The 16,879-nt window shown below is 41.7% G+C and overlaps 1 protein-coding gene across 3 annotated transcripts in view; it reads right to left on the bottom strand.

Moving 5' to 3' along the window:
* The window catches only part of BRMS1L (BRMS1 like transcriptional repressor), a 41,920-nt gene that overhangs the window by 23,411 nt on the left and 1,630 nt on the right, over positions 1-16,879 (bottom strand). For 2 of the 3 annotated variants that reach the window (XM_005307525.5, XM_005307524.5), the window contains exons 2-3: positions 7,379-7,469; positions 5,660-5,787 (exon numbers count right to left, since the gene is read on the bottom strand). In XM_005307525.5, the coding sequence (XP_005307582.1) occupies positions 5,660-5,787; positions 7,379-7,469 (219 nt within the window). Of the gene's footprint in view, positions 1-5,659; positions 5,788-7,378; positions 7,470-11,976; positions 12,006-16,879 lie in introns of those variants that run through there. The other variant, XM_024103150.3, reaches the window with a different exon arrangement.

The following is a 16,879-nucleotide window of genomic DNA, read 5'->3' as shown; positions in this document are numbered from 1 at the left end:
AATCCTGATGTTTCCTTACAAAATGAAGCTTTGTTTCTGGTCGTTTGTCTCAGTGGGTCTTTACTAAGGTGACCACATGCTGGCACACAATGCCAAGCACACTGAGGAATCTCAAGCCCAGTTCCCCAAAGTTTTGTAAAAAGCTACAAGGCAGACATACCTGATTCTTGTACAATCTCAAACTGGGGTGGTGAACAGTAGGGGGATTACAGATGGAACAAAACACACTGTTGAACTGTGAAATCTGGCCTTTTGTGTACTTTTACCCTATACTATACAGATTTCACCAGTGTTTTTCAAACTGGGGATCCCGACCCAAAAGGAGGCCATGGGGGAGAGGGGAGTTGAAAGGTTATATTGGGGGTGGGGTCGCGGTATTGCCACCCTTACTTCTGTGCTACCTTCAGAGCTGGGCAGCCAGAGAGCAGCAGCTTCTGGCCAGGTCAAATACCATGACAATTTAGAAAACTTCTGTAGCAGAGAATGTAACAACCTGTTTAATGTATTAAACATGAAAAGCTTCTCAAAATTATTTGAGTTTTCTTCTCCAAGAAGTAGGACTATGTGTATCTGTATTTGGATGATTCATGGTAAGGGTGGTGTTCCTCAACACTGAGAGCAAGACTACTGACTATGTTAAATATCCCAACCCTGGATAACATTGGTATGTGCGCGTATGGAAGATCTTGCACTTTTCAGAGGACAAATCACAGTATTATAATGCAAATGAACTGAGTAGCTTTCCTCTTCAAATAATTTGTTCAAGAATGAGGTCTAATATTGCTTTATGTCAGCACCTTTCATAGTATCTGAGTTGCTATGTCAGTTTTCTATGATCCCAGCCAGGGGTGGCGAGTTGTATGGGCCTGTGGTGCCCGGGCTCCATGAATATTCAGGGCCTGGGGGTCCAGGTCCACCAATGTTCGGAGCCAGATCTCTCCCCTGGCTCCGCCTGCTGCTCCCACGTGCCTCTCAGCCCTCCCTGCTGTCCCTGGGAGATTTAAAAGGGCCCAGGGGTCCCCAGCTACTGCCACCACCGGCAGCACAGCAGGACTGGTTACGCTGTTACATGGGCAGTGTAGTCACCCTTTATAGCCATAGGAGAGCTCTCCCGGCAATAAAAAAATAACCATCCCGAACGAGGGGTAAGCATGGTCTATACTGGCGCTTTTCAGCGCTAAAACTTTTGTCGTTCAGGGGTGTGTTTTTTCACACCCCTGAACGACTAAATTTTTAGCGCTGAAAGTGGAAGTGTAGACACAGCGTAGGACGGCTTCCTGCCCACTCCACTCCAGGAAGCGGCCAGCACATCCCTGCAGCCCCGGTGGGGGGTGTGTGTGTGTGTGTGTGTGTGTGTATGTGTGCGCGTGTGCGTGTCCACACGCTGCCCCCGACCCAACCGCGGAGCCACTGCCAGAGGGGTGTGCAGGCCGCTTTCAGGAGCTGGCACCACCCCACGTAACCACCGACCCCCTGCTGCACCCCAACCACCTGCCCCATCCCAGAAAGTCACCATTGATGTAGTGTCAGTGTGGATACTGTGTTGCTTACATCAACTGTCAGTGGCTTTCAGGAACCACCCCACAATGCCTCACACTGACAATACAATTGGTACAAGCACTCCTAGTAAGGATGCGCACTGCCAACATAAGTAGCCAAACGTGCGTGCATACACACGTGATTTGATAACTGCAGTAGCTGTATTTTGACATAAGTTAGGTCAACATAATTTAGTAGTGTAGACATGGCCTGACAACATAACTTGTGCCGGGAATGCAGGAAAAGTAGGTTGCAAGAGTTTCTTCTAGAACAGTGGTTCTCAACCAGGGGTACACATACCACTTGGGGTACTCAGAGGTCTTCCAGGGGGTACTTCAACTCATCTAGATAGTGGCCTAGTTTTACAACAGGCTACATAAAAATCACTAGCAAAACCAGTACAAACTAAAATTTCACACGACTTCTTTATACTGCTCTATATACACTATACACTGTAATGCAAGTCCAATATTTATATTCCAATTGATTTTATAATCACATGGTAAAAATGAGAAAGTAAGCAAAATTTTCAGTAATTGTGTGCTATGACACTTTTGTATTTTTATGTCTGATTTTGTAAGCAAGTAGTTTAAGCTAGGTGAAACTTGGGGGTACACTAGACTAATCAGACTCCTGAAAGGGGTACAGTAGTCTGGCAAGATTCAGAACCACTGTTCTAGAGGCCAGGGTTTCCTGAGTGACAATAAGAAACTCAAAAAGTGAAAAAGAAGTCTGTCCACACTAGCATGGCCCAAGTGAAGCAAATGGAAGCTGCTGGAGCTTACTTCATTATTTCCCCTCGGGGAGGAGTTTACCATCATGTACATCAAGTTCTTTGATAGGAAGTCTCCTCATAGGAAATGCTGTGTCCTTCTCCAGATAAGAGCGGTGTTTAATTTGAGCAGGCTCATTAGTAGGGCCCTACCAAATTCACAGCTGTGAAAAATGCTGTCATGGATTGCAAAATCTGGTCTTTTGTGTACTTTTACCCTATACTATACAGATTTCACCAGTGTTTTTCAAACTGGGGATCCCGACCCAAAAGGAGGCCATGGGGGAGAGGGGAGTTGAAAGGTTATATTGGGGGTGGGGTCGCGGTATTGCCACCCTTACTTCTGTGCTACCTTCAGAGCTGGGCAGCCAGAGAGCAGCAGCTTCTGGCCAGATGCCCAGCTCTGAAGGCAGCGCCTCACCAGCAGCAGTGCAGAAGTAAGGGTAGCAATACCATACCATACCATCCTTACTTCTGCGCCGTTGCTGGCGACGGCGCTGCCTTCAGAGCTGGGCTCCCGGCCAGCAGCCACTGCTCTGCAGCCACCCAGCTCTGAAGCAGCATTGCAGAAGTAAGGGTGGCAATACCGTGACCCCTCCTACAATAACTTTGTTTCTCCACCCAAAAGGTCCTTTTGGGTCAGGACCCCTACAATTACAGCACTGAAATTTCAGATTTAAATATCTGAAATCATGAAATTTATGATTTTTTAAAAATCTTATTACCATGAAATTAACCAAAACAGACCATGAATTTGGTAGGGCCCTACTCATTAGGTAAATCCTATCCCTACCGACACTGCAAAAAAGTTTACCTTTCTTTCCAGCCTTTTGCTCTTTGCAGCTTCTAATGATGTCCTCCAAGGCAGCAGGTAAGGGAATGTGTAGATCTAGTTTGGTCCCTGACAGACAGTCTCATCCTCCTGCCCTCTCTCTTTTAAGGGCAAGGGGGAGACCAGGAAGAATTATCCAGCAAGCTCTAGTCTTGCTACTACCCTGCGTGGGTCTCGTACTATTCTGGGACAAATAGTACAAGACAAACTTCCTTCTCCTAAGCTTCCTGCTCAGCTTCTGATAGCTGACCCTTAATTCCAGCAGTAATCCATCTGTTTAGATTTCATAGCTTTCTTTTTCCTTACTGTTTTCTCAAGATTTGAGAAAAGCCATTTTTGAGTCTAGTGATTATGATTATGATTGCTTCCACAACTAATCCAGGCTTTTGGAGTTTTCTCTAGAACCAACTCCTCTGAATCTGATTCAGAGAGATGCCTAGTCTGAGTGGGGAAGACCATGAATTTCTTCTTCAACTTGAAAGGTATTCGTGATACAGTAGCTCCGACTGGGTAAGGCCTGCTTACTTTTCTCTCTCTCTGCCTTTTAGGGTTACTCTCAGATTCTGAAGGAGACAGGGTAATGGGCTCCCCAACTGCACTGAAGATGTGAATGGGTCAGGGAATCTCAATATATTGCCTCTCCATACCATTGTGACTCCAGACTCAGTAGCGTAGCTAGGAGGGGAGCAGGGCAGCGGCCGCTCTCCTGCTGAGCACAAGCGGCGCCTTTTCAATTTCTTGGTGCCTTTTTAATTTTTACTCACCCAGCGGCGCTTTTACTGACGGGGCGGCACTCCGGGTCTTCGGCGACAGGTCCTTCACTTGCTCCGGGTGTGTTCAGCAGCACCAAAGGACCCGCCGCCGAAATGCCGCTGAAGACCCGCGGAGTGAGTGAAGGACCCGCCGCCGAACTGCTGCTGAAGACCCGGAGTGCCGCCCCGTCAGTAAATGTGCCGCTGGGTGAGTAAAAGCGCTGCAGCGGGTGGCTTTTTGGTGATTGCTCCCCCGTTTGCTACACCTGGCTACACCACTGCTTGCAGTACAGGTCTGAGGTTTGAGCCAGGGGATCCAAGACCTAGGTTAGGATAACAAGGCACATTACAACATATGTCAATCCCAGGGGAAAGACCAATTCTGAAGAGGATATCTAGGATTGAAGAAGGGTTAGGTGATCTTTCTGGGGGAAGAATGACTAGCCCCCGAAATCCTAAGTTATCCTTATATGAGGGAGCAGTAGGGAAAACCTCATTGAGAGGAACCCACAGAATAAAGAGAAGATCCCTCTTCATCCTCTGGGCCTGACCTGCTTTTGCTTTATGGCCTGGAGTTGAGTGATGAGGAAAAAGATTTTGGCAGTACTTGTGATCACCAGCACTAATGATGCAAGCCAAGGCAGTTTTGTACTTTTTCAGATTGTTTAGCTGTATTTCATTTCTGCTGGTTCTCCCTTCAGAGGAGGTAGGCATGGTTCCTCGTGGCTCTTTTCTAACCTGTCCTAGGGGACACCTCTTTCCTACCACAGACAGGTTGAGCCTCTGTGGATTAATCTGGTTGAAGAGGTCACCATCCAAAAAACTTTGTAATGGGGTAGAACAAGAGGAGCAGATCTTTGTTTTCCTCTTCAATTTCTTTGTCATGTCAGCGTACCCTGTAACTGCCATGAGGCATGGCTAATACTCTACCTCAGCAGACAAAATGGAGTTGACAAGAGTTCTTATTAAAACTGTATCCAGATGTTAAGATCCAAATTAGCTAAATGCTCAGAGTTTAAAATTCCTGGAATTATTTGTTTTTTCTTTTTTGGGGTCAGAATTGCACAACTGCTGTAGACCCATTGTTAAGGAATTTACATGCCCTATATCCTCTGCACAGTAAGGTCTGGAGACATGGATTACAAGGCAGCTGAACTGGTTATACAAAACTATAACCAGAAACTATTTTAGACAGTGTTATAATATATTCAGTGTGTTAGATGTTAAAAATTACAAGCTTAAGCGTGCTTGTGTATCATATTGTCTTCTAGCACTGTACGTTAAGGGATCTAACAAGTTCTAATAAAATACAGTCGCAGTTTTAAAGTTTGTAAAAGACAACTCGCATCACAACTCAAAACAAGATTTTTAAAGCTGTAAAAAAAAGTACTCAAAAATTTTATCAATTTGAGATTAATCCAAGGGCAAAAGTCTCCTTCACATTTTCATATCCTTTATTTTTGAAATCCTCTGACACGAATAGAAATAGCAGCCCTTATTAATGCAGAAGTGTAATCATTTTGTACAATGCTACAGAGACAGAGAACAGATGCGGCACAAGTTAACATCACACTACCTAGGGTTTAATCAGATGGTACCTTGAGGAGACAGACAATCTATTCTGCTAAAAAAGTGTCCATTAGATTGCTCTTCTGAGGTATTACAAATTTATAATAGTCACATGTTCTAGAATGAGTCAACTGACTTTAAAGTTGCATAGTAGATCTACACTGTTAAACAGCAACAATCATGTCACATTCCTACCTGCCACCTTTGTTCGGATTTGCATGTTTTCTTGTAAAGCTGCCAATGGTTCCAAGTATTCTTGTGCCTTTCCAGCTATGACCTCCTGTAGTTTTGCATCCACTTGGCTTAATCTTTCTTTGTAAAGTCTTAAAATAAAAATGTAGTGTATTACTTAAGAGCCAATACAAGCAGAATAGCAGAAATGAAAGTTTCGTATGCAAGAATTCTTTAGACGATCCCATATCTACAATCATAAAGTTTAATAAATCCCATGACAGATCTACTAAAACCTAGAAATCTAAATCTCGTGCCACTCTAAATTCCAAGACAAAAGTCTCTTTGAAAGTAAACTATTTTCTTTTTGTATACTTCACCCTTCTAGGAAAGATGTACAAGCATAGCATTTCTATCCCTTCTTTCTGAAGATGGAATCACAGATATTAATGGCATTGCAGAGTATGATCGCTTCAACAACAAAAAAACCAACACCACACACTTTCCCCTTGGTGTTGGTGACTAGGAACTGGTGATGGTATACAGAAACTTTTACGATGATTACCCAGATTGGCAGCAACTGAATTATCAAATAACACTACATGCAAAAAGATGAGCAACCTACATGGAAAGATGAGCCTTCATATCAGTTCTTAGTGGACAGATTCTGCATACCACATAAAATATTCCCACCATAACACTAACTGGCACCTTCAGCTAAGATATCGCATACTCAACTGGCATGGAAAGTGAGCTGCTATTTTAAAACCTCTAAAATTGCTCCCTTCTGAACAAGTTGATATTAATTGGCAGAGCGATGTGGGAAAAATCCTTTACCTACAGAACGGACAGGTTAAGTCTGAAGATCACAACGTATCTATCAAACAGTTTTTACAGTTCGTAAGACAACAGAGCCCCATTCTCAAGTGGAGCCTCTGGGTTCAATATTGATAACTTTTAAAAAATGTTGCAGATCAGTTAAGTTGAAAGCTGAATGGTCAACCATCAATACTAGCTCACCTGCTTGTTTTAGTTTTCACTTCATGTCTATTAAAGATAAACCTATCTAGAGCAGTGAAGTAGAGAAGTAGGCTGATAGAACTTAAATAGGTATCAATTGCTGCTAAAGCACAAATTTTTGACCTTACAGAATTATTTCTGAAAACAAAATCTAAATGACAATTCAAAACACACCTTTATTGGTGAGACTATCAGCTGAGAGAGAAGTCAAATTTTGCAGTCTGTTACACTGATGTTGAAAACTTAATTTTAGACAGGCTTTTAATTAATGCTGGGGGAATGCCTCTGGTTGCATATATACTGGTACCAATGACATAGGGAAGCAAAAGGGGTCCTGATGCCACCCCCACACGAATGCAGGTCTACATATATCCCCTCAGCATTCTGGGACAGGAGACTCATGCTGGCACCTCAACCCAGCAACTGCATTTGAGATCCATTTTCTTACTCTAAATCTACATTTATCTTCCCCCTAAAAATTCTACTGAGAGAATAAAGTAGAAATTTGACTACCCTCACAATTATTTCATCTCAGAATGCCAATTTAACATTATGCTCTTTAGAAAGAGTCAACAGCTGCTGGAATGGTAGAATCCTCTTCCAGATAAGAGTAATTCCTGCAACACAGGAAAAGAAAGACTGACTGTTCGTGGTCACTTATAGCACTACTGAAAGAATGAGCCCCCAAAGGAAGAGACTTTTTAAAAATGTTTGACTACTTACTGATCTTTGAGGTCTGTAAATTGTTTTTCAAGATTGGACATTTCATCTAAGCATTCCATTCTTCTTCTTTCACAGTCCTCATCATCCATTTCTGAAAATTAAAAGGGTTTTTTTGGGAGAATAATATCTCAGAATAAATTTGTTGGAAATGAAGTTACCAGTTTTGTACAACTGAAACCCAAGCTAACAATAAACAATTTATGAAAAACTGAACCAGCTACTGATGTTCTGTAAACTAAAGATTTAGCTGTAAGCTGATATAAAGTCCCTGCTGAAGACAATTCCAAATTTCAAAGCTACCTTACATTTGCTGTGGTATATAAAAGAAATTAACCTAACTGGGTTTCTTCTAGAATTAGAAGAAATGGAGATCAGTTTAGTTAGTTGAAGCAATAGCAATCCACACAAAATGAGTGCATAGTCCATGGAGTTATATTGGTTATCCATAGACTGATATTTTGTATAGATTAACCTCCACTAAAGAAAGAAAGTCATAGTTCTTCAGTTTTGAAGACTATTTTCATTATATTAATTGCTTTCTTGGTTTTGCAGCCAAAAGAGCTCATGTATAGGAATCTCCCTCATTTATCTTAGTGACTATTTAAATAAATATTTTAAAGCAATGCAATAAAAACAGATTTGTCACCATTGCCAGAGTTATTTTATTGACATTTCTGAATATTTCCTTAAATATACTTGCATTTAGAGATCAAAGTACCATTTTTTTAAAAAGCAAGGAATGTTGGATTTTGGCAAAGCTCTTCTGCCAGACTTTTCCTAAAAACTTTGCTTGACACCTCCTATTACCATAGAGGTATGCAGAGGCTTAGTTGCTTTCTTAATTTAGATGCAGATAAATGTTAAATGTCCTAGAAATGGAGAGAATCCCTGATGGTATTGGATACGTGCTTCAAATCTTATCTTTTTTCATGGTGGAATTTGCCTTTTTGTTCTCTATAATGTACAAGAGAACTTGAAAAGTGTTTTTCCACAAGAGTTTCTGCTTTGTTTCCCCCCACCCCCGCTGCCCCATCCTCTTTTAGGAGTTTCTCACCTAATCTTTCCCAGAGGACTTATTGGCAGAAGAGAAGGGAAAGTGTCTCAAGAGATGCGTATTGTGAGCTCTCACCACTCAAAGGCAGGGGAGTCAGAAGAAAGTTAGCTAGATGCACCAGAGTTCAGCAAGCATGAGCAAACACAAAATTTTAAGTGCGGACACTAAGTTATTTAAAGGACATTCCTGTTCACCCCTACAATATCATGGGGTGGAGACAGGAGAATTTCATTAGCACTGAATGTGTCAGATCTATTAATGAGGACAGATATAATTCTCTTGTACACAGACAGGTCATCCCCTAGAGCAATTGGTGCGGTCTCTGAACAATACCTTGTCCCTAAATTCTAAAATAACCAGGATACAAGCAGAGCACTGTTGACTCTGGAGCTTTTTTGACTAGCTTCTTGACTAGCTTGCCTGGAAAACAGAGACAAGGTGGGTTCGATAATACCACCTTTTTTTTTTTTTTGGTTCAACTTCTGTTCATGATAGAGATACAACCTCCTGAAGAAAAGCGTATCGGATGGTAACTGGCAAGGTCACTAGGATTTAGTAGTAGCGGTGGCGGCAGGAGCATCTTTAGCACTGGTCAGGCTATTGTCTATTTCTTGGTTAGAAAGGAGAATTTCCTATTTGAGAGACATGCTACCATCTTTTAGGAATGGTTCCAAGTGTTCTCAGCTCTTTTATTAGCTTGGAAGAGTTAAAAAGACATGTGACAGTTCCAGTTGCTGTTAGTATTTCCATGACTACTACTTGGACAGACAGGCTGCATTGTTTGTGAGGAAGGGTTGTCTTAGACCCATTGTTCTTGATGTCCCCATGAGGCCACTTCAGATAGGAGTTCTCTCTCTGAAGTACAGTGACAATTCCTCACAGATATCCAGATGGAGAGAGTCTGGATTTACAACACCAGTTCCGGTCCCAAGGAGCTCTGCTAGGTGCGACCATACTAAGCTCTTTTGCCTCCTCCTTAACTGCAGCATAAGTTTGCCATGGGGAATTTTAACAAAGTGTCTGTATCAGACTGATTTACACAAATACCACTCAAGTCTTCAACCTCCTTATTTTTTGTTAAACATAGCAATCTGCATGGGTGATGACATGGAAGGCAGAGCTTCAATGCCTGCATATCAACAGTTGTCATGTGGTGATAAATATAGTGCTTGCTGGTTTCTTCCACTCCTAGGCTTCTCGGCTGGATGGAATCTTCTGCAACTACACTGTAATTGGGAGGGGTGTTTAAGCTTTTGGGAGTGCGGGGCAAACTTTGGTGATAGCTTCTTTGTGCCTGGAGACATGATGAAAGGGAGGAAAGGAACAATTTATTATTTGCATTCCATCAGCCTCTAGGAGCCTCAGTCAAGGACCAGGATCCCATAATGCTGTGTGTTCATACAGTGCCTAGCAAAAAGTTGGTCCCTCCAGGGTTATAAAATGTAGCACAGCATCACACACATGTCTTGATTCTCAAAGGTACTGGGAACCCAAAAGTCCAGCTGAAGTTAATGGAAGTTGTGGGTGCTAGACATCTCTGAAAAAAGTCAGGCCTGTTCAAAGTTTATTACTTTACACAGCATGGCTTTTTTTTTTTTTTTAAATGTATTGTGCATACAGCAATACAGATTAGCTGAGTAAGACAAACCAGATGCAAGACTGAATTTCTTACTTTCCTGCTTGAAGTAGCTGTATAAACCAGGGGTAGGCAACCTGCGGCATGTGTGCCAAAGATGGCACGCGAGCTGATTTTCAGTGGCACTCACACTGCCTAGGTCCTGGCCACCGGTCTGGGGGGCTCTGCATTTTAATTTAATTTTAAATGAAGCTTCTTAAAACATTTTAAAAACCTTATTTACTTTACATACAACGATAGTTTAGTTCTTATAGAAAGGGACCTTCTCAAAATGTTTAAATGTATTACTAGCACACGAAACCTTAAATTAGAGTGAATAAATGAAGACTTGGCACACCACTTCTGAAAGGTTGCCGACCCCTGGTATAAATTCTAAACTGATTTTCTAAGGCAAAAAAGTTACCTGCATATACATAGTATACTAGTTTAAAGAGGCAACACCTCCGTATTGAGTAAACAACAGTGACTACCATAACTTGGTGCAAAAAACCCTCAAAAATTGAAAGAAATCCAGCAAAATATGGACTACCCTGCAAAAGCTGGTGAAAATTGCTTTGAATTTTACATTCTCCCTTGCAAGATGCTCCTGACCCTGCAAATTTGGTGATTAAAAATGTTTAAACTCAATTTGCATACCTTATTCTCGAGCAACACAAGTAACCGTATGGTTATTGCAGCTCAGTTTCCCTTATAAACCTGAGTTTGCTCACAAATCTAGTCACCTCAGCCTGAAAACTGGCAGGTTAGGTTTACAGCGGATAGAATTTTCCTACAAAAATTGAGGCAAATTGAGGTTGATGTGTCACAACCACACTAATACAATGAACTATATACAAGGGTGAAGAATCACCAGATTTCTACTGCATTAATAACCCAAAGTCACTTTAAAATAGCCCAATCTGTATACCGAAGTGAAGATTTTTATTAAATACATTGTTATTTGATGTATAGACCAAACAAAAGCTTTAAATTAGATACCTAGTACAGCTCTGATAAAAAAAAAAAAAAAAAAAAAAAAAAGCTACATGCCCCAGCAGAAGTTCAACCACATTAGTAACAAAGCTATGAGATGGCAATCAAATTCAAAAATCAAAACCCCCATTCTGGTACCTGTATCCCAAGAGAGGGTTGACAGATGTTTCAAACAAAATATGGCTAATGACAGAATTAAAAATAGCAGTCTTCGTCAGAAGTAGAATGCTTCTGTTGGTGGTTACACATATCACCAGTGAACAGTGCAATCATTTCATTGGTGCAAACTGTTCACAACAGATTTCGTGTCACTGCATATATGCTCGTGTCACTGCATATATGCTCCAACACAAAGAATGTTTTTTAAAAGTTCCTCTTGCATCTTGTTGCACAGTTTTGTTTTTATCAAGTTCATCTGAGAAAATCTTTCAACTGCAGTGTTGCTAGAAGGTAGCAACAGCAACAAAAGAGCAAATAAGCCAAGTCCACTAAGTCTTTGTCTCCAGCAGCAGTGTGTTCGAGAACTTCAACCCAAATCTACTCTACTTAGTTGTCTTGAGTATGCCAGTGAACCATAGGCAAAACTCTTTACTGCTGCTTCAACTGTCCAAGGTCTCTACAAAACAATGGTTGATATTTCATCTAGGTCATGCGGGGTTGAGCACAATACAAAGACTGAAAGAGATTTAATCACTGAACGTTTGATGGTGATCTCTGTTTCACAAATTCCAACATGAAATCTCGACACCTACTTTTGATGTCTTTGACAACAGGAACACTTAGTGTGTATTTTGAAAGTTCCAGCTGAAAAGCGACTCCAAAATAGACTGCACAAAATGGTAAGTAATTTGACCCAAAGGGGAGGTCTTAGTTTAACACAGCAGTCCAGTTCTCAAAAAAAAAAAAAAAAAACACCCACTGTTTCACAACCCTCACCACAAGGCTCTGGTAGAATGTCATCAATTCCTGCAGCAGCTTTCCTGCATTAGTTCTTTCCAACTGAAACATTTGGTTTATCCTCCAGGCTTCCTGCAGGTTTGGACATAGAAAAGTCAGGTACATTTTATTCACCTGATCACTGTACAGATGATAAAGAAGTTCGGCATCATAGTTTCTTTCTTTGTTTTTGACTATCTGAAAGTTTAGCTTCAGTTTGAACTGATCAAGAGCCCTGTTCACATAGGGACTAATGGAAAGCCATCTTGTGCCAGAAAGCTTCATCAAACTGTGTTGCTAAGCAGGATGGCTGTTTCATTGCCTGAAAGAGCTCCAGCTGCTACACAATGAATCCTCCATATGAGTTTCAATAGCCTTGTGGTCACGAACCCATCATCAATACAGCAGAATCTGTGTCCAATAAGATGGGGTGCAATCTCATAGACAGTCATATATGGAATTGTGTGTTCTTCTGTTACCACAGAAGGTACTCAATATTGTTTGATGCAAATTAGCTCTACTCCCTCATAAGGCTGCTACCAACTTAACTTCAATGTAAATGTAACAGGGAAGACTAATGAGGAGATTCTTAGCCGGGTGCTCACGACTGTGAATACCAACCTCAGGGCAGACTGTTACAAACCAGGTTACTCCCAGTCCCAAAGGACCAGTCACATACATGAGGTCACTACACCTTAGACCTCACACCAAAGATGCTTGTAGCCAATCCTATAACAAGTTAAAGATTTATTAACTAAAAAAAAGAAATAAGATATTTACAAGGTTAATGCAGGTAAAAATACACACACAAATTAGTTACAATTTTAGGTTCCAAAAGGTAATAGAAGCTGATGCACCACGCAAGCTTTCTACATCCTTTATAGCTAATCCAAGCTAAGCAGCATGGGGATTTCATGCTTATTCTTAGAAATATTGCCCTCTCCAAATGCCAAGCAGCACAGTGATACAGTTCCTTCTGATCATGAATTTTTATTCCCTTCTCCCAGAGTTCAAACTCGTGGGACAAGTGTTTGCACCCATCTCCTCTTCATGGGTGTGGGGAGAGGAGGGAAAAGGCAATCAGTCAACAAAGTCTTTGTTCTTTGATGTTTCACAATCGTTCATTTGGCTGCAATGGGGCTTCTTGTGTACAGAACAAGTAATTTACATTAATAAATGCTTCTTTCCTGTTTGATGAGTTACACAGTTAGAGGTTTATAATGCAAACATTCAATATAACTTTATACCACAAGATACAGCTGTTATAAGTCAGATCAATACACGCAGCATCCTACAAACATTTCATCAAGTCTAAACACATTCTTATAAACATAAGTTCTATTTTAACAATACTAACATATAGGTGAGCCAGAATGGCTTCCAGATATGCATTTGTCAATGTTTAGGGAGGCCTAGGCATGAGCAGGCATCTGGTCTGCCAGCATCACAATGGTACAGTTTACATTTGATGTAAACAGTTGGGTTGTCCACATGCTGTTGGCATCTCAAACTATGCTGTCTCACCAGCTCTCCCACTGGCTCATACAGTTGAACAGCATGGCGGAATGATTGAACATCGGTACTCCACAAGTGAGGAGAGCTTTGGTGGTGAACAAGAGCAGGCCACAGTGAACTTTTGGGCTCCTTCTGAACGGAAGGACGTCAGCCATTTCAGAGAGTTTCCATTTACCCCAGCAGCTTATGAGAGGTTGGCAGGGAGTTCTGTATCAGACTCCACAGTTCGCATACACACACAAATTCAGAGAACAAGAGTAATATTAGATCAGAAAGGGCCCTGGAATTTTTAGATACAAAATTACAATTTGAAATTAAGTTATATTTAACACAGAAAAGGACTTCTGTTGATTAAAATATTATTTTACTGTTAACAGGCAAGAAGCAACAATAGGATGGGACAAATTATTCATTATTGACTAAAGACTAGATGCAACAAGTAAACAAGTAAGGGGAAGAGGCAACGAGGACAATAGTAATAAGATCAGAAAGTTACATGGACTGAAAATATGCACAACTTACTGGCTCCAAGTAATTTAGTTGTTTTTTAAAATATCCTATCAAGCCATAACCCATTGCTTGACGTGAACATTTGCAACAGTCATAGCCTCTTATTGGCTTGCATTGCAGACAGCATAAATACGAGGAGGAAAAAAACCTCCTACTCTTACCTTTAGCTCCCTTATATAATTACCCCAACAATTTACTCCTCAGGATGTCTGCCTCGCACAAGGCAGGAAGGCAAACAGGGTCCTAAAGTTTCTTCCACGGTTCAGGTGGGTCTCAGCTAGGTTTCAGGTTTCAGACATGTTTCAGTAAGTAATTTTTGTAACTAATGCTTTGTTTCCAAATAATTAGTATTTGTTTACTTCATAAACAAATATCATGGGATTTTAAATCAAGATAAGCAACCTCAACCCCAATCCTCCTTGAGAATCAGTGGTCCTCTGGACCCTTTCCCCCCTGCATAACATACTGGGTAGTGTGAATGTGTACTCTTATCCTCTGCTACAATGTGGAATGCACCACCTCGAAGTGTGGGAGAATAATGCCCTCTTCCAGCTGCAGTTAACACCACCATAGACCCTCCATTTCTACATCTGTGTACATACATACACACACAAGCCAGAATGACCTTCCAACTAGCAGAAGGAAGTGTTTCGTGTATACATAACACATATGGAATGGCACACCCCCATGATCAACTGGATTTATCATGCACCTCTGACTGCCTCACCTGCACTCTGCCCACTAATCCACCTCCACTAGGATTATTTGTAACATTTCCAACCTCCAAATAGCTTTAAAGTATCTTTAAAAATACTGCCAGTAGTTTACTATATTCCCTATCTCCAAAAATTTGGTATTTCTTCCCTAAGGTTACCCAAACTTGAGAAGCATGATGGGTAATAGTCCTGGAAAAGTAACAGGTTTAAGGTCAGATACCTCACTGCCCTTCAGGTGAGGATTTATAGAGATAGAGATATCACTTCCCAAAAGATCACTCATTTCTAGACCTGGGATGCCTCAAGGTATTAAAAATCACAACTTTATGTATGGGAGAATTGGTTTAGGTAATGTTTCTAAAAAGTATTACAATTTCTTCTCCCTCTAAAGCCTGAAGGATGGGACTTGTGGTAATTAGGGCAGCCTGTCTTAAAGGTAAAGATAGTAAAAATAATATTTAAAGTAAATTTCTGAATTAGCTCTCCTATAAGATGTGGCCAATACAGATATACCAAAGGTGTCCTACAAAATGTCTGAGTTCTCATCTGAGATGATGAGCATAACTTGTGGCTTTGACATTCATCACTAATATGTAGGGCCCTACCAAATTCACAGCCATGAAAAACACATCACAGACCAGGAGATCTGGTTTCCCCCCCACCCCCCGCTGTGAAATCTGGTCTTGTGTGCTTTTACCCTATACAATAGGGATTTCATGGGGGGAGATCAGCGTTTCTCAAATTGGAGTGTCTGACCCAAAAAGGAGTTGCAGGGGGAGGTCACAAGGTTATTTTAAGGGGATCACAGTATTGCTACCCTTACTTTTGTGCTGCTTTCAGAGCTGGGCCGCCAGAGAGTGACAGCTGTTGGCTGGGTGCCCAACTCTGAATGTAATGCCGCACCTACAGCAGCACAGAAGAAAAGGTGGCAATACGATACTTTGCCACCCTTACTTCTGTGCTGCTGTCTTCAGAGGTGGGCGGGCTGAGAGTGGCGGCTAAGTAAGGGCCCAGCTCAGCAGGTAACAGCGCAGAAGTAAGGGTGGCAATACCATACCATGCCATTGCCATCCTTACTTCTGCGCTGCTGCTGGTGGCAACTTTATCTTCAGAGCTGGGCTCCCTGCCAGCAGCTGCTGCTCTCCAGCAGCACAGCTCTGGAGGCAGCGTCATTGCCAGTAGCAGTGCAGAAGTAAGGGAAGCAGTACCGCAACCTCCCCTACAATAACCTTGTGATGCCCCTCACAACTCCTTTTTGGGTCTGGATCCCTAAAATTACACTGTGCAATTTCAGATTTAAATAGCTGAAATCATGAAATTTACAGTTTTTAAAATCCTATGACCGTGAAATTGACCAAAATGGACCACGAATTTGGTAGGGCCCTACTAATATGGCATTTCTAAACTCAGGCGAGTCTTGGTGCTCAAGTGCAGATTGTATTGATTGGTGAACTATATCTAAAACTTCTAGACAACACCTGTTGATAAAATAAACCAACTGGAGTTAAATAAGTTAAAGGTAAGCTCACCAATTATTTTCAATACTCATCAAAACTTCATTCCATCCAAAGCTTCTTCCCTTGATTTAAAGCAGAATAATTTGCTATCCACCTCAACCTCACTTTTTGCTGGTTTGAAGCAATATAGTAATTTCAACTGAGTTCACAGCCACATTAATATTGACACTAAGGTAATTTCTTTTATTGGACCAAGTTGGTGGAAGGTATATATTACGCATTAACCCTTATGCTTAACAGCAGGGGGCTCCAAGTCCCAGCCCACGGGCTATCTGCGGCCCGAGAACCTCCCCACTGCAGCCCCTGGAGGAGAGATGCATGCAGCCACGCTGCGGGCAATGTCTGCTGCAGATGCCGCCCACTGCAACTCCAATTGGCTGGGGGAGAGGGACAGAGATAGCATCACTAGTCACCAGGTAGAATTACTCATGGTGGCAGCATCATTAGTTGCCAGGCAGAGTCAGCCATGGAGGCAGCATCACTTTTTTCCACGACTATAAACAAGTCAAAATACCGAACACAACTATCTGATGCACACCTTGCTGCAATCCTGAAGGTTTCAACTGCTCCGTCAGTGATGCCAAACATCAACAAACTGACAGAACTGAAGGTTTGCCAGGTGTCTGGCAAACACTAAAAACTCTC

This window comes from Chrysemys picta, chromosome 4, assembly GCF_011386835.1.
Source record: "Chrysemys picta bellii isolate R12L10 chromosome 4, ASM1138683v2, whole genome shotgun sequence".
Classification (NCBI taxonomy): Eukaryota; Metazoa; Chordata; order Testudines; family Emydidae; genus Chrysemys; species Chrysemys picta.
This window is presented reverse-complemented; position numbering and strand designations above follow the sequence as displayed.